Raw genomic sequence first — 21574 nt, 5'->3', positions numbered from 1 at the left:
ACAGAAAAGAAAAATATAAAAAAAAACATAGGGCATGTAGTTTTAAATTGGCAAATCTAAAGAGTTCTAAGAAGGTTACATTTGAACAAATATTTGAAGGAGATGAGGAAATAAATCTGTTGGTATCTAAGAGAAAGAGGCATAAGGAACAGAAGTGCAAAAGTTCTGAGGTGGATGAATGCTTGGCAAGTTCTGGGAACACTGAGGATGACAGTTTGACAAGAGAATAAAGAGTACAGAAAACATTCTTAAGAGATAATCTGAGAACAGTGAAGGCCCAGGGTGAGAGGATATATTGTGTAGGACTTTAGAAGCAAAAAATTAAAGCATTCAATAATTATTTTTGCATTGTACAAGCAAAAATGCCAATCCAATCAGAGAATATGCTGTTCTGCTATGCTGGTGCTTGTTAACTTCATTCATACCAGCCCTCCTCATACTCCACTGCAAGGACTTTGGTTGACACCAGCAGAAGGTTTTGAGAAGAGTGAAATATCTGAGCAACTCTTGCTAACGTATTGTAACTTGACTAGGGGCCACAGACCAAAGCAAGGAGACTAGTTTCCAGATTATTAAAATATTCCAGGGGAAAAATGCTGAAGTCTTAAACTAACAGGTGGTTAGAGAATGATCAAAGTGTGGATGTACATATTTTGAAGGAGAGCCAACAGTATGAGCTAGCTGATTGGATGTGATTTTGAGAGAAAGATTGGAGAGAAAGAGAAAATTACACCAAATTTTATATCTTAGACACTTGAAGGTTGGAATTGACACTTAGTGAGATGGAAAAGCTAAATGGGAAGCAGGTTCAGGATGAAGGAAGAGAAGTTTGGTTTTGTAAATGTTAAATGTGAGATGTCCATTAGCTATCAAAGTAAAAATGTTTAGATACATGAATTCGAATGAAAGGATGTTACTAGTCTTCACCATGAATCCCAGATACAAAGAATATCTAATAATATTCTAGCACTAAAATTGTATCGTTATATATTTTTAAATTTTTAGGTAATAATTCATAAATCATCATGAAAATATTGTTACTATTCAACTGAATGAATTGTTTATTTGTACATAACACAGCATTTTTAAAAAGGCAACAAAGTATGTATAGTTTCTGTCTGATATTTTTTATTATTCAAGTTAAAAAGAAAAAGAAGAAAAAGACATACTTATTTTTATTTTTAGAGAGAATAGGTACTCAGAGATAAGGGTTTTTGTTGACGCTGCTGTGTGAAAACAGATTATATACCAGAGCCCGAACCATCATGTCCCCATGGCCTTTTTTCATTGGCCAAGTATTTAATTCTTGATATCAGAAATCTTTGGCATTTTGAAATAGTTTTCTGTATTTATAATTAATAATACACTTTAATATACTTTTTAGTGACAGTGGAAACCATTTCTCTGGCTTTTCATGCATTCTCTGGTTGCACTGGGTTTATTCTGATTCAGGATGCTCTGTAGCCACTGCTAGAAACTTGGGCTAATCCTGACATAGCTTTAGGAAGAGATAGCAATAATGATTCTTGATAACCTCAAAAGCTATGCATAGGAAAATCATCTGTGCTTGAGCCAAAGAAAGTAAAGTCTATCATAGAGGGTTCTAGGTAAATGTCTCTTTTTCCTCATTAGATGATTTTTTTTCATCCACAGGTAAGATAAATGAGGGAGACTCACAGAAGATACAAATGTGTATTTATTGAGTAAGTATATTTCCAAGTCAGGCTGAATATTTTTATTATACTTAATACTTTGAACTGGGACTATTTTTATTAGAATTTATTTAAATCAATACATTTTTATAATTCAAATTTCTAAATTTAGTTACTTGTCTAAGCCAATAACTTTATATTAAATGTGAAAGTGTTAGTTATTTTATTTACTGATCATTCTTGTCGCTACATGCAACTTAAAAGTTAATTTACTCCTTTAATCAAACTATCTTTGAAAGCTTGTCTGGAATTTTAGAATACTGAAAATATGATTTTGATGAAATGAATTATGTGTTTTCACCTTCAAATCCCATTCAAATATCAGAAAATTACATGTATCCTCACCAAAATAGCAAATTACAATTTCTCTCATAACAAAGTTATTGTTGTCCATTTTTAGATGACACTTTATAAATCTCCATTTTACAGATGCAACAGGTCTAGTACTACCAAATTTGACAATCACCATATGCAAAATAAATGCTTTTTAAAGCAACAAAATGTGTTTATTTGATGTATTTATTTATGTATATTATACCATTTATGATATTGTATTGGAATAAATATGTCCCTGAAAAGGTCAGAGATATTTGAGCCAAATAGTAATTTAATATTCTTATCAAGGACTTGTATAATTACCTCTTAGACATTTTTTTCTGGAAGTTTTGAAAACAAAACTACATGTTTTTTAGAGTTTTATTTAACTTTTGAACACATATGAAAACTGGAAAACTGGACTAGAAATGAGGCAATGCTTTGAAACGCTCCTATTTGTAAATCAATTATATATAGTTCATTGCAGTTTTCAAAATAGTTGAGGGTCATTTCACTTTTAAGTTTCGTTAAAATTTATTTTGCTATTCATCTAGATCCCTCTGATTCACTTCGAGAAATAATTTTGACAGAATAAATGTATTGATAGAGTTAAAGACAAAAATATTTGCATTGAAATTAAGTCAAATAACAACCGAACATCTTCTAAATTGTAACAATATCCACTATGTACTATAAAAGTGCATTTATTGTATTTAACTCATATATTTATTTGGTTTATATATTTTTTTATTTTTAACAGTATCATTTGCACCCTTCCTTTGAAAAATAGCACAATTTCGATGTTTCAATCCATAGAATTTCTCTTTTTATATTTTTTCCTGCAGTCCAGGATAATAAATTCCTACACTCAGCACACAATAGACTTCACAGTATTATCTTCACATGTGGGATAAATAACCGATGGATATTTACAAAATGAAAACTTAACTTAATAAAAAATTATCATTAAGATCATGATATAATAATGTTTCAAGTCCAAGCCTCGTTTCATATTTTTACTTACTTGCCCTTTTTAAAATAGTAAGTAGTGCTGAATATCCAATAGCATATTAGAAAGTGGTTTTTCAACTAAAACAACAAAAAAATCTTTTTCACTACTGTAGACAATTACACACCCTGAATATTTAGCCAATTGTCTACTTTTGTTCCAATATATTTTATATTACCTGCTTATTCTTCTGTGATCTAATGGTCTCATAAATTTAAAATGCACCACTATTTTTAGGGTATATATCTATTTAGCACATATAAAATGGAATATATGCCTATTAGCTTATTGACGTAAAAAATGTAAATACCATATCTGAAAGTTCGAATACCATGCCAGAGCTTGGCTCATTTTATTTTGTGTGTTGAAAATCATTCTGAAATGTCCTCAAGGCTGATGGCAATTTTTCAAGTAATCATATTAACACACACAAAATAAGAAGAAGCAAAAGATAAATTATTAACTAACCAGTCCAGTTAGATGTTCAGATAAAACAACAGAGTATACAGGCCTCAACAGGATTTCTTGATATAACTTCTCTAAACATGTCCATAAACCTTTAGGTTGTTCCTAGAAAGAAAGGAAGTCTGTTCCTGAAGTCACACGGCTTTGGGTCTAAAGGTTTCTTTTTGTGAAGAGGGATAAATATGTTCCCCAACGTCTAAAACAACTCTCCATTTTCTTGATGCATTAGAGGTATCTCTGCTCCCTCAGGAATATTACGGACACTGCAAATGTTTAATTTAACAATGTGACCTATTTAACAATATTAAAGAGAACCTAGCTGTTTGGCTTTGCTGCTTATGAATGTATGAATTTTCAGTACTGTAAACAAGTGTTTTATGTGAAAAGACTTAATGAATGTCTTTGCTTACATTTATGCAAAATATTACTGAAATAAAAGAAATCATGCATGTTCATTTCAAAAACTTGCTTGCAAAACTCTATTTAATACTTGTACATATTTTTAGCATAGTGCCAGGTTTGTCAATAACATGTGTTCAAGTTACTGTATTGAACTTACACAATAAAGACTTATTACTGTACAGGAATGCTCACAGCAAGGTCTCAAATATCCTTTTTCAAATGATATCTATATTTCACCCTTATACTATAGATGTATTTATTTACTTTTTTGGAAGAGAATATAAATAGAACCCATTTTCTAGTACCATTGCTTTATTCCATTTTTAAAGAGGCACTCTTCATACTTCCTAGAGTATATTTTCGTGACAATCTCTTCCTTTTAAATATCTGTAAAAAAGTGTGCAAATATCACTGACAACATAAGAGAAGTTATTTATTTTTAAAGCAGCTTTGGAAGCTGCTGCCCCTGAAACAATGGAAGAAAGAAAAGATACAAGAATAGAAGGCAGAGCAGGTGAGATGAGAGAAGTAAATGAACTACTGGCCTATTCCAATTCAAATGTGATAATTCTTTGATGTCTACATAATTACAGGAAGAAAACAGCTAAAAAACCAAAGCATAGCTCTTAAAATTGAGAGGCAAATTTAGTAGGGCAACAGTCTAGTGTTTGCAAGTGAGTGTGTGTGAGTGGGAGTGTACTATCTAAATTAAATTGAAATATAGGGGTGCTTATTTGTTACATTATGTAACAACAGACATAGCTACACCACAGAGAAAATCACCTGAGAGAAAAAAACTCCCAAATGGTACTAGTTAGCTGATGCTGAGTCAAAATTCATAAAGTTGACAAAATATCCCTTGACTAAGCAGCTTCAAAAACATTCCTGGAAAATGAGTTTACTCATGGACTAATCTAGATATAACACTTTCAAAAGTGAACATTGTTATAATTTGTTCATTCATTTTAAAATATTTTACACAATCCAGCCAATTCTCAATTGCTAATTTGAAGAAAAGCAGACGAGGAGCCATGCCAATGCAAAGTTCCTAAATGAGGGGCAGGGAGATAGTGTGAATGATACTTATAATTAGTTAGGTATAGACATAAAAAATGCATTCTTAGTTATTTTTATATATGACACCAGTCTTATAATAGAAGAAAGAAATTGGCTATGCTGTTTGACATCTGAAGCTAGTAAAATTCTGAAAATTGGCAATAAATGGTGCATACCAAGGGAAATTAATGAAAAGTTCACTGCCCTTCTGTACTTAGTTTCTTTTCTATTTTATTCCAATGCATCATATTACTGTAACACTTGCTTATATAGAATATAAAGTCCAAGGCTATAAAATGTATGTCAGGTAGGCAAAAAAGTAAGAACAAAATGGTCAGGGTTCTTACAAAGAGTTGATGTGGCTTTTTATCCCCTATTAATTTCCATCTCTGTAATATTTATAGGTAGAGCAGATAGTCATTATTCTTCCATACTCGACTAGTTGGTGTTTTTAAGGTATCTTTCACTTATATTATTTATGTATATTTATTATTTTTATAAATACTAGACAATCCATTGATGATACCATAGATTGGTGTACTGATCTTGATTTTAAGATTTTTGGCTGTAAAATTACAACTGAAAAATTTTAAGCTTTTAGTTTAAAATTATATAAAGGCTGTTACACACCTTTATTTCTGTCGGTTTCCAAGAGTTCCTCGATATATTTCTCTTTCAAAAGAATACTTTAATGGTAAATTCTCAATCTCAAAAATTACCACTCTGAAAAAGTGGTAAAATTTTTACTTCTTCATATTGGAATTTGAAATTTAAAGTAAGATTTTTAAAATGTGCTATAATTGCAGAAATTATATGAACTAAAATCTTTCAATAACATAATGATTCCAAATCTATATTTAAACTATAAATATGCTATCTCAGATGGCCTCAGATGCTTTCATTACGTCTCCTGGATGCAATTTGTTCTTTCAATCTTTTCTGGAAAGAAAATGTGTTCTTATAGGATCATTAGGAAAATTAACCTAAATTTGGAAAAAAATATATATATATATTACTCTTCGTCACCTGATAGTGCATACACTATGTTGATACCTGTTGTTTTTTGTGGGTTTTTTTTTGAAGGAAAATATACTTCACTAAAATGGCACAGATTCAAGATTGCATTAAAATTAGGTTAGAATTTCCTTGAATAGGTTCGCTGAAAGTCTGACTATATCTCATTTTCATTAACTTTCGAGGAAGTAGTTTATCAGTTAGCATCTCATGTAATACTATAAGGTCTCTAAGACCATTGAATATGTATGATTGATTTTATAAGCCTGTTACATCAAGAATTTATTAGAGCTCAGTAAAAATATATATGTATGTGTATGTATGTGTGAATATATATGTTTTTTCAACCAGAACACAATAATTCGAAATTAGCCCCTTTTCTGTACATGGCAACTTTTATGTTCAAAATTAGCTGTCAGAACTCTATTCATGTATGAGTTCTCTTTCTCTTGGTTAAAGAGTTTTGAGGGGAAAATGTTCTTAAAGTACATCACACAGAGATTTAAGGGGTCTTGAAAAAAAAGATACATTGTTAAGAAAGCAATTTAAAAAGAATTCACTTTCTTTTAGAATTCCACATCTTGATCTGCGAAACATATCTTTTCTCAAGACTCCAGGAATTAAACAACATAGAAGAGTTCATGTGTTCAGTTTACCAGATCATCTGCCATTCTTTGTCTCTGAAATGCAAGGCCATGATATCACATTTTCTGCGAAATGTAAATCAGTAGACAGGAAATACATTTATCATAATAATTTCCTAGAATTTCCTAGTTCTCTGTGCCCATTAAAAGTACATTTGAGTATTACAGGGTTTCAGAGAAAAACAATGAAACAATCACTATGAGAGCTGAAATATGGCTTCATAGGAAACAGGGCTCCATTTAATTAGCTTTGATTGTTTATGTGTCTTTTCTGTTTTTTTTTGTTCTAGTTCACATCACTGGCATGAACTCATGAACCAAACTTTTACAATTTTAGTTATTACCAAAATTTACAAACTTGACATAAAGATTACATTGGTATTTACAAAGAACTTGGCACTTACAGAATAAATTATTGACTTTTTTTTTTTTTTAATCCAGGCCAGGGCACCCATGGTTCAGGCAAATGGGAAAGCCTGATGCCTTATTATATATTATGCAACATTAACAAGAATAAATAAGTTTCCAGCTGGTAATTCCTCCACAGTGCTGTCCCTGTTGCTGAAAAAAGAAAAAAGTACCTTCCATTTCTAATCAATAGGGAGTGCAGAGAAGTTATCAGTCAGTCCAGAGAGAGCAAAGGCTGCATGTTTTCTTCCTCGTTTTTATCCATGCGTTTTAATACTGTAGGGTCCACTACTGATTGGGATCTGGAAATTATAAAGCCAATGTCAGTGAGTTATTACCAAATGATCACATCCTCTTCTCTGCCTTTTCTCCACTATTACTTCTCTCAATGATGCGGTTTATCTCTCCCTACATTAAGGAATTTATGAACTGAGAATCCTGCACATTCAGAAAGAGAAAGATATGTACCATGGGGTTTTGCATCAGAGGAAACAATCCCCTCTGGCCTCTAAATGTAATAATGAACAGCAAAGGATTCTAAATATACAATAATAGGCTTAAGATGCCCTCTTCAGAATCTTTGATACTGAGAATTGTTAGTATAGTACAGATGGATTCCAATAGTGCATTTCCAAATGGGGAATTATTAGAGTAAAATTATTATTATGAGACATAAAGTAGAAATGAATGGGGCCTTGATTCCTGTCTTAAAGGGCTTGATGAAACAAATTCAACATGAATATACATTTTTAACCATCTTTTTCTTTTATTTTTAGTGATCACGTTAGGAAAAAAGTCAGAATTTGAATGTGAATTATATTCAATTTTCCACTAGAACATTCGAATAAAATCAATCTTACTCTTGAAAATTTCGTGAAATGTTTTAAGATTTTAAAAATGTTAAAGCCCTGGGGGTCTTGGTGAAAAGAATTGAAGGGCTAAGGAAGTACAAATTGGCAGTTACAAAATAGTCATGGGGAAGTAAAGTACTGCTTAGGGTATATAGTTAATAATATTGTAATAACTAATATGGTGTCAAGTGGGTACAAGACTTACAGCAAGATCACTCTGTAAGTTATACAAACGTCTAACCACTATGCATATGGCTTAAACTAATATAATATTGAATGTCAACTGTAATTGAAATATTTTTTAAAAATTAAAAACCTGAAAACCCCTCTTCTTTAGGCAGCAGCACTTCATGATTAGGAAAGTAAATAATTTGAAAACCTTTTTGATAGAAGGTAGGAATTATATATTAGGAAAAACACAAAACTGGGAAGGAGGAGAATTAATGAAACATGCTACTGTTGTTGCAGGAAGCTGCCATCCAAATAGCTATGGCATTAAGGAAGCAGCTGCCCTTTTAAAATTTTCCTTGGTAATGAATTTTTCCCCTGCTGCTGCATTCCAGCCAATTGGCTATTGCTGCACCTCTTAGCAGACCTCATTAACTTTCAAACAGAAAGACTTTAAGCGAAATACAACTGCACATGCTGATGAAAAAGAACAGCAATGGAACTAATTACCAAAGCAAAAATAATTACAGGATTAATTGATAAATTGAGTCCTTCATTTAAATAAACTTGAATTCCTTTCTAAAGAGGGAATGAAACAAAGGTGAAAATATTAAAACAAGGAGGTTTTATTTCCTAACTCATTTTCACTATTTTATCTCAATAATAAGTGTTAGATGCCTATATCAGAAAGGAGACTGACTAAAGTTGAACGTGTGTGTGCACGAGAGAGAGACAGAGACAGAGACAGAGACAGACAGAGACAGAGACAAGGAGTAATAATTTATCTTAGAAAAAGAACATGAATAAAATACATTTTAACACAGTGAACAACTGCAGAAAACACTTAGTAATTAGACATTTAACAGTTTCTCTTAGATTCAACTAAAAAATTGGTTTTTCAAGATAAATCCATACTAAAACATACAGAGGTTCATTTATTGTCCTGCATAAAACGTTAACTTGATAACTAGTACCGACTAGACTCTAAATTCCATGAGCAGAGACCTGATCAGTTTCTATTTACTTCAAATACACGTGTATTACAGAGTTTGTTACACAGTAGGACCTCAATGTCTTAATTTCTATCCAGTAAATAGTTTCCATACTGAAAGAAGTTAAGTATTAAGCATTCAAAATGAAGGGTTATGAAGATAAAGCAATTTATCCTGTAGAGAAAAAATTCTTAACAAAAAATGTATTTTTAAAATTCACATGAAGTTAAATCTATTACATAAATGTTGATGTCTAGCTTAATAATATTCAATGAGTACACACCAAGCTCTTCAGATAGCACAAAGTACACAATTTAAGCATTTACCATAAAGTTTTATTAAAATGCACATCACACACACACAATCTTTTAAATCCTTATGTTCCTTGACTAATTTTTAAAAATATATTAGAGGATATGGTGATTTTCATGAAATATTTTAAATCATAATAAGATGTTCAGTCTGGGATTAAGTTCCCAGTTTGCCTTTATCATGCATTACAGATACAGGAATTGTTGACGAGGAATGCTGGCTCCACATATAGAACAATTCCTCGGTAAAACAAGCCAGGCAGAAACAATTTCCAATTAAGATGATTAAGAATTTTTTTGGTATCTAATTGCCACAAGTATCCTGTTATTTCGGTCCAGTTTTTTTTTTTTTCTCTCATACAAAACAACAGGGTTATTTGTGCAAGATCATAACTATTAAAGAATTGGTCTTTTTCAGCTGCAATAGAGGGAGATGTCCATCATTAAGACATAGTACATCTTAGCAGTCTCCACAAAGCCTCTATTGTCTTTGCAACAAATAACTTTTATTTTTTTCATGAAAACCAATGATTTAAATTTAATTATCCAGGTATCATTTATTCATTTATTATGCATCTACAATATTATGCTATACCTTAGTGTTTAAGAGGCTAGATTTAGGCCAGCGGTGGATTCCAATTCCAGTTCTGCTATTTACTAGCTCTGTGACCATGGGGAGGCTATTAAACTTCCTAAGATTTTGTTCTATTATTTGTAAAATGAGGAATATAACTTCTACATCATATGAATATATCGAGGATTAAACACAATAATGCATGCATAAATCCCAGCACAAATTCTGGCAGATAGCAAATAGTAGCAGTTAAGGAAATGACTTATAAATTCTATTGCCTGTATTCCAATATTAGCATTGCTACTTTGTAGCTATGTGACATGTGACAAGTTATCTTCTCTGTATTGGGTCTCTTCATTAATAAGATGGGATACCATTATCTTTTACTTGTTTAGAGAAGCAAATGAGTCAATACATACAAAGCATTAGATAGGGTTTGGCATGTAGTAACAGCAGATGTTGAATATTATTCAATAAAATTGGAGTTCATATTACCATAATGGTATTAGTACTGCTGCTTATTGTAACTGTTATGTGCTAAGCACCACCCTAGGTACTAGATGTAAAAGGTAAAAGATACTCTCCAAGTTTAAGGCACCCACAATCTAGTGAACTTTGTATTTTTTTACTGATTATATTATCCCTCCACAAATTTACACAAGGGGACAAAGTTTTCTTCCTACACATCCAGCTAAATTCACCGAAAGGAAGAATTATATACAACTCTTTGGTGAAGGAATGATTTTTTTCCATCTCAATCTAAGGATGACATAAAACTGGAAAAGCAAATAGAGAGGAGAGCAGCATGAAACCAAGAAACAATTTTCTTCCATTCTTGATGGGGAACTGCCATTCTTTGACATAGAGAAGATGAGAATCAAATGAAACAATTTTCTTAATTCAATTTTTTCAGAAGTTTTCAAATAAAACAATGAAAGCTTCATATGCTACAAAACCTACACAAACAAAGGATGTCTGAGATTCTAATTAGCCCACGTCAGAGCAAGAAACTCAAGGTTGGAGAGGTTGATAAGCTATAAGCCAAGTCTGCAGGGGACAACATGGCCTAATTAATTGGAGAAGAAAATCAGGATCCATAAAGACTTCAAAAGGTGGATAGACTGAGCCAAATCTATCTTAACAACAAGATGGCGTTAATCAATTAAAATAATGTGCTTGGATGAAAAAGCTAAACGTAAAAATAGAGAATTATGAGGATATGGATCTAAAAGTAAAGAGGCTTACTAGTTTTAAGGAGCCCGATATGAGTCAGCAATGTGCTTGGGATGCCTAAAGGACAGCAACAGTGACAACAACAGTAGCAATGAAAGGAAGTCAATGAGGTCTACACTGCAAAGGCAGAATTCTGGAACCTCAATGCAAGTAGTAATAGTGTCAGCTATCACTTATTCAGTTCTAAACACTGCACTTAAAAGGGTCCACTGACAGCAGAAGACTCCTGCATTTATTCAACTAGTCTCTAGTGAGCATCATTTGTGTGCCAGGCCCCGCGCCAGGTACTGGGGATTCCAAAGAAAACAAGAGAGACAAAGGCACTAAAGTCTCCATGAAGCTTACATTGGGGCGGGGGTGGGGGGTTATAAAGTTAAATAAAATCAGACTGATAAGTAACAGAATAAAATAAAGGAGTTGATTGATAGGAAGTGACTAGAATAAGAAGGAAATAGAACTGATTAAGACCCGGTAATTGAGAAATACTAAAATATCCTCTTGAGAAGATGACCTTTGACTGAGGCCAGCCTTTAGACAATGTAGGAAAAAAGAATTCTAGTCACAGGTGACAATTATAAAGATCCTCGGATAAGAACAAGCTGAAGAAGCTGAAGGATGATAAAGGATGTTGTGTCTTAAAAGTAGGAGAGAGAGAAAAAGAAAATAAATTTAGAGAAGAGAGGTAGGCAGGATCAGATCATACAGCTCACTGTAAGCCATGATATGGGGTTGATTTTATATTGTATAATTAGCAGTCATTTAAAATTTTAAAGCAGAGAATTTGAGGAGATATATGCCTTCTCTTCAGAAAATACACTATATATACATATACACATACACATATACTGACACAGTTTCGAATATAACTTTCAGTACTTAATAAACTCCTGTGCAACTCTAACCATGAACCCCTTCATTTAGGAGAGCATAGAACTCAAATTAAGATGCCTTGATTTAAAAGAAAGGAGTTGAGAAGGCTGAATTCAGTTTAAACATAAGCTTGATGGTTAGTGGAGAAATTAAAGCTGGAGATGTCATAGGCCTTTTCATTCTCTCCAAGGAATGGTGGAGCAGCCTGGGGAAAGAGAGACATAACTCTAACCATGAACCCCTTCATTTAGGAGAGCATAGAACTCAAATTAAGATGCCTTGATTTAAAAGAAAGGAGTTGAGAAGGCTGAATTCAGTTTAAACATAAGCTTGATGGTTAGTGGAGAAATTAAAGCTGGAGATGTCATAGGCCTTTTCATTCTCTCCAAGCAGTGGTGGAGCAGCCTGGGGAAAGAGGGACATCACACACACACACACACACACACACACCACCACCACCACCAGAAGCATCAGCATGAGACAGAGCAATGACAAAAGGACCATGAGGCTTTCATCAGAGAAGCATGTAAGACAGTGTTTGGGTGGCATGTGAGATGCTCTTGGGTTTTTCCTGAGCTAGGTAAGAACATGCTTGCAGGAGCTGTGGTTCCTATACTTCTGTGATAGAAAATGAACCAATGAATAACATCATTATGTTATCTAAATGAACCCTGGGCTGGTGTGGCCTGTGAAAACCTGGAAATTAATGTCTTCCAGTTTGCTATAGAATGCAAACTTAGAGGCAAATACACAGCTGTGCATGTCTGGTAACTACCCTCCCCTCCATCATGTGTTCAATAAATATGCATTAATTGAAAGAAAACAGGAATAAAAATACCATGAGAATCAAAGAATCGAAGTGAGACTCTGACTCAAAAATGAACTTTATAAAGATTAAAGGTGTAGGTAAATAGAACGTTGTGCCCCAGGAATGACTAGACTTTTAAACAGAAACTTGATAGAGATACTGTAAAGAGAACATAAGCTTTTAATGTTAGTGTTCGAACACAAACATAAGCTTTTAATGTTTGTGTGTGTGTACTATGAATCCCTTTCTTCAAATGAAATCTGATACAGAAGTTTAATAAAATGCTTAGGTAGAAAGAAAGCCATTTTCATTGCAGCAAAGACAGGGATTGTCCCCACCCCATCCGTTGGCCTGAGGCCTTCCACTAGAACACGAAGTATAGTTTGAAAAACCACTGGATTTGGTGACTTCTAAGGTTCCTGCTAGATTGTAAATTTGGACCAAAACTGAGTCGAGAGGTTACCTCAAATGACTTTATCTTTGACTCAGAATTCCTAGACATCTTATCATGGGAGCATGATAAGGTTTTAAAATCCCCACCAAATATCTACTTCAGAAAAATATAAAACCTGGAGTTAAACTTGGGATGCCTCTGCCCTGTCCCCAGCCCCCTCCCCAGCTACCTGCAACATACCTCTTCATGGACTTGGGGGAAAGTTCTTTTTCTACTTCTTTCACGGGCATGCTGTAGGAGTCCACATTGTATTCACTGTCATCGTCGTACTCGTGGTCTAGCAGTGTCCTTGCCCATGTTCCCATGTCATAAGGGGGCAGCATTCCTCCAAACTCAGAAGGTAGGATCTCAGGATGAATTAGTTGGTGTAGACTGTTCAGGTTGTTACCATGCAAAAATATCTACAAATGCGAGAAGAGGGTGGGGGAAAACACAACAGAGGAGAATCAATATGATCCAAATGCTGGAGGGAGGAAGTGAGGATAAGAAGAGCAAAAATAAGTTTCCCATGTCCATTAAAATAGTTGAGCCCCTCAACCACTCTGTAAAACAGGCAGGCTGGTACTGTTATCCTAATATGTCATATAAAATTCTTGAAGGTTAAGGAATTTTAAGTAGCTTCTAGATGATCCAACAGCTATTGGGTTTAAGAGCTGGAACCAGAAATTTAGTTTCATAGTTGGGGACATAAGCAGAACCTGATGTGCATGTTGATCTGTACATCATCCTAATGGTGGTGCAAAGCTGATAATGTACATAGAGAATGCTGTTAAAACAGATTCTCCTCATAAGGGACACATCGATTACAGAGCCCATCCAACTTGTTAAGTCCAAAAGCTGTCGTTAGTAAGCCTTTCTCTTTATTACCAATAAAAATAGGAATATTGTAACCTCTAAATTACTACTTTACAATGTAAAGTATGTGATGTAAATAAAAGTATATTGGCATCATCATAATGAACGGTCGAGTGAAGGTTAACGTCCCAAAGGACCTATGTTCTGTAATGTTGCCAGTATCTTCTCTATTAGAGTTTTCCATGCTTATTCAAATAGAAAATGGAATAATGGATTGAAAATGTAAAGCTGTGTGTATATGTTCATTATTGGTACTACTGTGTACATAGAGCTTTTTGTTAAGTTGGATAATTATTCAAGCTACATACTCAAGATCCGTTTCTCCATAAATTGCTACCTCTTTCTTCTTCTTTCATTTCAGTCTCAAAACTGCAGATCAGTCTTATCTGATAAAGCATTGTTGTTATCTCATATAAATTTATATAATATTTACTTAAGGATTGTAGTTTATAAGTGACTTATCACTTCTTGGCCTTTTAGCTAAGATCAAGTGTAGTTTTATAAGTGACTTACAAATAATTTCATACTTCATGTTCATGATGAACAGACTAACACATTCATCTTTGCTTTCTATCCTTTAGAATCCACCAAAGTAAACATATAGAAAAACAAAAAAAAAAAGACTAGTCTATCAAATAAATAGTCTACCAAATAAAATGAGAGGGATGGGTGTCATCAATCAACAAATAATGTCAACATATTATGGAAGAATAAAAGCAAGTCACTGGCCAAAATAAGCAGAGAAAACAACTGCCTGGAATACTTGATGTGTGACCTACAGAGGTAGAAGATGCCATCTGTCCTATATTACATTATGTTAATTGGAAACGTTACACCTTTCCACTCCTATTTCCAAAGCACAACAGCCCAGGAAAATATGGAGTACACACTCACACACACACACACACACACACACACACACTCCTAGGTTCTTCTCATAAAATAACGAAAAGTATTTTCCTGGGTAGTTAATCTCTAGCATCTGAAACCCTTATTTTATTAGGTATATAACTTTTATTTTATCGGATGCATTACTTTATGTAAGAAACTTTCTCTTTCAAGTCATGCAAGAATTATGGTAATAAATTCTTAGAAAAGTAAATGTAATCCAGCACACTACTTCCTCTCTCTTCGCTAACACTCTGTTACCTCCTCCCTCAACATCACTGTTGGTTTTGGCCTTGTTTCCTCTTTCACTGAAAAAAAAAAAAAATAGGGCAACCAGATGAAACCCACCCACCAGCATCTGTGTCCATATGCTTTGCCTTCGTTCCTAGTACAATGAAAGGATAAACTTTACAAAGGCCAACCTCTCCACTTGCACACTAGAATTCATCCATTCTCCTCTACTCAGTTATATTTCTCAAGCAATTCTCTCTTGTCTCTCTCAATCATCAAATTTCCTCTCTCTCTCTGCTGGATCTTACCCATCAGAGAACAAACAGACCAAGTCTACTCATCCCTCTCCCTGCACAAAGACACATAAAAATCTCTCTTGGCCCTACTGCCACCTTTACTTATTATTCTATTTCTCTCCTTCCTTTTATTGCAAAAATCATGAAAGGTTTTGTCTATATTCATTGTCCAAATACTCTTGTCCCATTTTTTCCTGAATCCAATCCAAATAAGTGTTGTCTCCCACCACAGTATGAAAATAACTCTTCTCAAGAGCCTTCTAATTGCTAAATTCAGTATCCAGTTCTAGTCCTTATCTTTCTTGAATTCTCAGCAGCACTGGATATAGTAGATAACTCTCCTCATTGAAATATTTTTTTCCCAGGATCTCTTGTTTTTATCCTACCTTGATAGGTGCTGTCTTTCAGTCTCTTTTGCTGTGTCAGAGAGCTCCAGGCTTCAGTTCTTGAATTTATTCTCTTCTCTAACTATACTTACTCCTTAGTGATCTCATTCACTCTAGTGGCTTTAAGTATTATCTATACACTAAAAATTCATATATTGAATTGAGACTTCTCCTTTGAACTCCATGCTGGTAATTCCATTCTCTACTTCCTACCCACTTAAACGGTCAGTGGTCACCTCAAATGTAACAGGTTCACAACTGAAATCACAATTTTCTCCTCAGAATCAGCTCCTCTCTATTTTCAAAATCAGTTAATAGTAGGACTATACTTCTAGTTTCTCAGGCCAACCTTCGACTCTTCCTCAACTCCTCCCATAATCTACACTGTTATTAAATCTTTTTGGTGCGACCTTCAAAATATCTCCTGAATTCAAACATCTGACCAACTCCATTCCTACAACCCTAACTCAAGCTTCCATCATCCTTCAAATTGTATTACTGCACTAACCTTCTAACTGCTCTCTCTACTTCTGCTCCCGCCCTCTCCGTTCTATTCTCAACACGGCAGCCAGAATGACCACATCCAAACATCAGTCAGACCATGTTATGCTGTTCACAATTACCCACTGGCTTCTCCTTTCTCTTAGAATAAATCCTGTGAAATCCTTCATGAACCCCTCCTTTGAACACATCTCCTACTACTCGCTCCCTGCTGAAACACGCCATATACATATTTGTCTCAGAACAATGTCCCAGGACATTTGCAATGAATGTTTCTTTTGCCTGGAGATTTCCACCTCCAGATGTTCCCATGGTTTGTCCTCCCACATCCTTCAAGTCTTTGCTTCAAAGTCTCTTCCTTTTAGGAAGGCCTTCCCTAGCCTAGTGATTCTTTTTTAATACGACAAAGCTACTCCAAATAGAAAGCACTATCTACTTTCTCCACATTGAGTTTCTTTACAATACCTCTCACCTTCTCACATATAATTTACTTAGTTACATTATGTATATACTGCTTTGACAATTCATAAAACATAATACATTTTCTTCAAATCTAAGACTTGTTAAAATATATATATTATATGAAGATTCTCTTTGAGAAATTTTAAATGTGAATTTACTTCTAGTCTGGGTGATAAGGATGCATTGAAATTGCTCAACTATTTAATTTTTGCTCTTATATTTTCCTTTGTTTTAACTAGTTCTGTGTAGTAACATCATTTATTGATATTTTACTATTTTTTTCTCCTTATATTTTCTCTTCCTCTATTTCATGCAAGAAGCTTTGACCTTTGCCTCAGAGTACCTTAAAATTCTAAAAATTAGCTTGAATAATACTTCCATTCTTATTTTATTTCCATAAGTTGTGTCATTAAAGAGAATATGCCAGGTGACTGGAGTGGAAAAGAGGAGGATAGAATACTTTTGAAAAGTGGCAAGGAATAGGTACTTTTGAGGACGTGGTAGAAATTTGTACAAACCAGAAGGAGAACCTGTTTCCTGCCAGTTCCTTGGAAGGGTCGAAGCCAAGCCATTGGGTTCTAGCTCCAGCAAAGATGCTCTTTTTTCACAGACACCTTGAGAGCAGAAGTAGATCTTAATTCAAGGAACTAATACTGGCTTGACCAGTGAGAATGTCATAAGTGGCCATGATGGCTGGGAAGTTTGGCTTTGCATGAAAGATTCCAGGTATTGGCGACATTATGAGCAGAAGGGACCCCTATAACACCTAAGGTTGATATTCCTTCACATCAGCCAGATGTGTCAGAGACTCAAACTCAGATTTACTTTAAGAAAACAAAGAACCAGGTGTTTCCTGTTTATGAAAGAAGATTTACAATTACTCCTTAGGTTTTCTTTTACCAGTTTTTCAGAATGTAGATTTATAGCACCTGAAGTATAAGGTATTTAAATAATATTATGAAGCTTAATTACTTGGGATACTAGTAAGAAAAAATAATAGGTTTGTATTGTGCATCGATTATATAAGTTGAAATTAAAGGGATTTTAACCTGTAATTATTTTTTCATATGAAAATTTGCAAGTCATATAGTTTTAATTAAAATGCTAAAGTTGAGATAGTTCACTTCCATCTGGAATAATGCTAGCAATGCATTCTTCTACATATTGTCAAAATTGTCAAATTCTATCAAATAACCCCCAAACCTGGAGCTTTCCTGGTTTTCTAGAGTTAATCCTCTTCAATCTTTTTCAACAGAGCAGAATCATGTTAAAATCATGTCAGGACAAGTCACCCCTATACTCAGTCTTTCAAATGCTTCTCATTTTACTCTAACAGAAAGCCCAGATCCTTGCAGCGGTATACAACGCCCTGTATGGCACACTATATTCCTTCCTACCCAGTCCTCTGCTACCCAGTCCTCCCCAATAAATCCCTCATTCTGCTCCTGCTGTTTGTCAGATATATCTGGAATGTTTCTACCTAAAGATCTTTTTTCTAGTCCCTTTTCCCAACAAATCCGCATATTCAGCTCTACTACCGCCTAGCAGTAATTTAGAACAAATTGCTTAACCTTTCATGCCTATCTATAAAAGGAGAGAAAAAAGCCTTGTTTTAAGGATTCCATGAGTTAACATATGTAGAGTACTCAGAACAACATTGGCATAGAATGAATACTACAAAAGCGTTCACTAGTATAATTTATACTAAAAGCCCCAGCAGGTGTTTTGGATCATCCCTTCACAAAACAAAATTTGAAACTGCTATTTGTGAGGCACGTCAACACATTTTTCTGAATTCTAAAATGTAAATTAATTTGATTCTCAGCGGTAGAAACAATTCCTAATATCAATTATAATTGTTTACGGAATTCTTCCTCCTAAAGCATTGGAAAATTCTCAACAAATTCATAAACAGAAAATTGCCACTAATGTTTGATACAAACACATACTTAACAATTATTTCACTTTCCCACTCACAATGAGGCTTCTATTGCACTGAAAAACTGAAATACCTGAAGCGCCTTCTCATTCATTGAGAAACATGGAAAAATATCTTCCATATAGATTTAGAAGTATTTTACTGGGGAACTAATCATTTGAAAATTGGCACAGCACAACGGTAAAAATAACTTTAAATGTGGAGCTATTTTGATTCAAATATTGCTGCACCACTTTACAGCTGTATAAATGAGTAAGCAAGTTACTTATTTATCCAAAGACTCATTTTCCTCTGTTCTGAAATAGGACATAATGCTTACGAAGCTTACTTTCAAAGCTGTTTAAGAGGATAAAATAATGTGCATTAAAATGCATTTTTAAAATATTTTGTTAATAATAACGATAAATGTGTTCAGCATTTACCATGTGCCATGCACTGTGCTAAATGCTTTATATAAATTATCATATTCTCAAAAAACTGATTATTTTGTTGTTTATACTTTGAATATCTTCATTGTTAGCTAAAACTGAATCTCAGAATTCAAGTAATGTGTAATTTAAAGAAATATTAATATAACTACATATTAACATTCTTTCTGAAATGTGTGATTGATCATGACAATCACCACAAACTTATATTACACATCACATAATTCACTATATTCAATGCTATACATATCGTGAAATAACTAACACCCATTTATCGACATAAAATTATACCTTTTATCTAGACCTACTTGAAATTAACTGTACCAATAACAATATAGTAATATGGCATAATTTTTTTTTTAACTTTTATACGGGCTTTAATATATAAGAAATGTGCTAAAATGTTCTTCCCATTCATGGGAAAATAAGAGTTAGCTTCTAAATATTTCTTTCACAGATAAACTGCTCAGAATTAATACCAAGTCTTTAAGAATTTTAAAATGTTAAATATTTATGTAGAATATAGAAGCACATTTACCATAGCCAATATTAATACACAGTATGCATCATAATTTATTGAATGGGGAGGAGAAAGGATATAAAAATAAAGTAACAAATACCCTTTTCCGAGTCTTCTCCTTCAGGAAAGGCCGGATCACAGTATACAGGGCATGGATATACCACGGTTGGTTGACAAAATGAATTCCTCCAAATCGTGCCGGGAAACTGTCCTAGAGTAACATGGAGGGGGAAAAAATCAATATCCTTCCATATATTGATTGAGAAGGTTTATGGAAGGTCATATGGTATAGAGATTTGCTATTCCACACTCTTAAATGAGATTATTTGTATAGGTCGAAGAAGAAGAAAGGAGAAATTTATTCCATTAAACATTGTAACTTTCATCCAGAAATTGAAGCATATGTAATAAAGCAAATCCTTTTCAAGAACAGACTGTCGATAAGAATTTCAGCATGTTTAGGAGTGTCATATTTTAAATCTGCAAATTGCTGTGTCATTATAGGCCAAGAAACACATATAAAAGACATTAGAAATTTGTCAAATAATAAACCTACGATAGAGTTCTATTTAAATTATTTGTATTTACATTAGTGTATTTAAATTGTTTTATTAAATTTCACTGTAGTTATCTATAATTTGAGTACTGTTAGATATCGAAACTCATTTTATTCTCTCTTATTATCAACTTTATTATAAACATTCTCCGTACCTTATTTCAAGCATTAACAAAAAGAAATGGCCTTAAACAAAATAAAAACCTAGAGTCGTAGTGTAAAAAATTTGCAGTTGCATTTCACCAAGTTAAATGAAAGTCAAACCCTCTGAGCTCACCTCACAGGAGTAAAATGGGGCTAAAACACCAGCTCTGCTTTGATAAGAACTCACCTGCTTAGGGTTTGCATCTGAAGTGATGTAGAGAGGTGTTTTCTTCCTCTCCATGACTAAATCGGCACATCCCAAGCCTACTCTACCAATACGAAGGGCATCCTTAAGCCAAATGAATTGCAACATTTGATAATACGATGGAGTCAACATAAATGGACCTGCTACTAGATCAAAATTCCACAATGAATTGACCACAAAGAAAAATTCCACCACTAGAAGTGTTTCTCAAGTGGCATCATAATGATTGGCATTCCTCTGGGTTCTACTTAGAGCATAAACAGAAACAACAAAAAAAGGAAACTGAAATAATTGTGCATGCATTTGTTTTATTTAAATGTTCTCCTGAACAAGATTTAAGATTAAAAATATGCTTGATATAACCCCATTAAAATATTTCATTTGGCAGGGGGAACACTTATGAGCATTAGTAATTAATTAGTGGTTTTGTATACTGATTTTCAGAGCCAGTGAGCATTTTTTTTGCAAAGTAATTTCTATCTCTGAGAACAATACATTATTAAAAAAACCCACAGTATTTCAGAAAATAAATAAATTAGGATAGCTAAACGTAAAATATGTCTCCTTTTATGTCAATGTCTTTAGTTCTTTCATATACATGTACTTTCTTTCGTCAACAGGTTATTACAACAGAAGTGAATTAGATAGAAATGCAGACAAGTATGTTTTGAAGTTATGAAATTTTATACATAAAAAGATGATAAATAATGTAAAATAAAGAGAATGCTAAGATAAACATCCATATGCCTTCCACATTTCTTCAGCTTGAGAAATATAAAATGATTGGTAACCTTGAAGTTTACTGTACTCATATTCTTTCACCCTCCTCCACATTTAAAAATTTTATATTATATTTTAAATATAAGCATTTCCATTG

At 33.5% G+C, this 21574-nt stretch overlaps 1 protein-coding gene across 1 annotated transcript in view; it reads right to left on the bottom strand.

Annotated features, from left to right (window-relative positions):
• Positions 1-6552: 6552 nt before the first annotated feature.
• CLVS2 (clavesin 2) overlaps positions 6553-21574 on the bottom strand; it is a 61927-nt gene continuing 46905 nt past the window's right edge. Inside the window, exons 4-6 of the mRNA XM_006926137.1 lie at positions 19893-20003; positions 13467-13687; positions 6553-7327 (exon numbers count right to left, since the gene is read on the bottom strand). Of these exons, the coding sequence (XP_006926199.1) occupies positions 7240-7327; positions 13467-13687; positions 19893-20003 (420 nt within the window). The 3' untranslated portion in view covers positions 6553-7239. The remainder of the gene's footprint in view (positions 7328-13466; positions 13688-19892; positions 20004-21574) is intronic.

The sequence above is a fragment of the Pteropus alecto genome, unplaced genomic scaffold (genome assembly GCF_000325575.1).
Source record: "Pteropus alecto unplaced genomic scaffold, ASM32557v1 scaffold79, whole genome shotgun sequence".
Classification (NCBI taxonomy): domain Eukaryota; kingdom Metazoa; phylum Chordata; class Mammalia; order Chiroptera; family Pteropodidae; genus Pteropus; species Pteropus alecto.
This window is presented reverse-complemented; position numbering and strand designations above follow the sequence as displayed.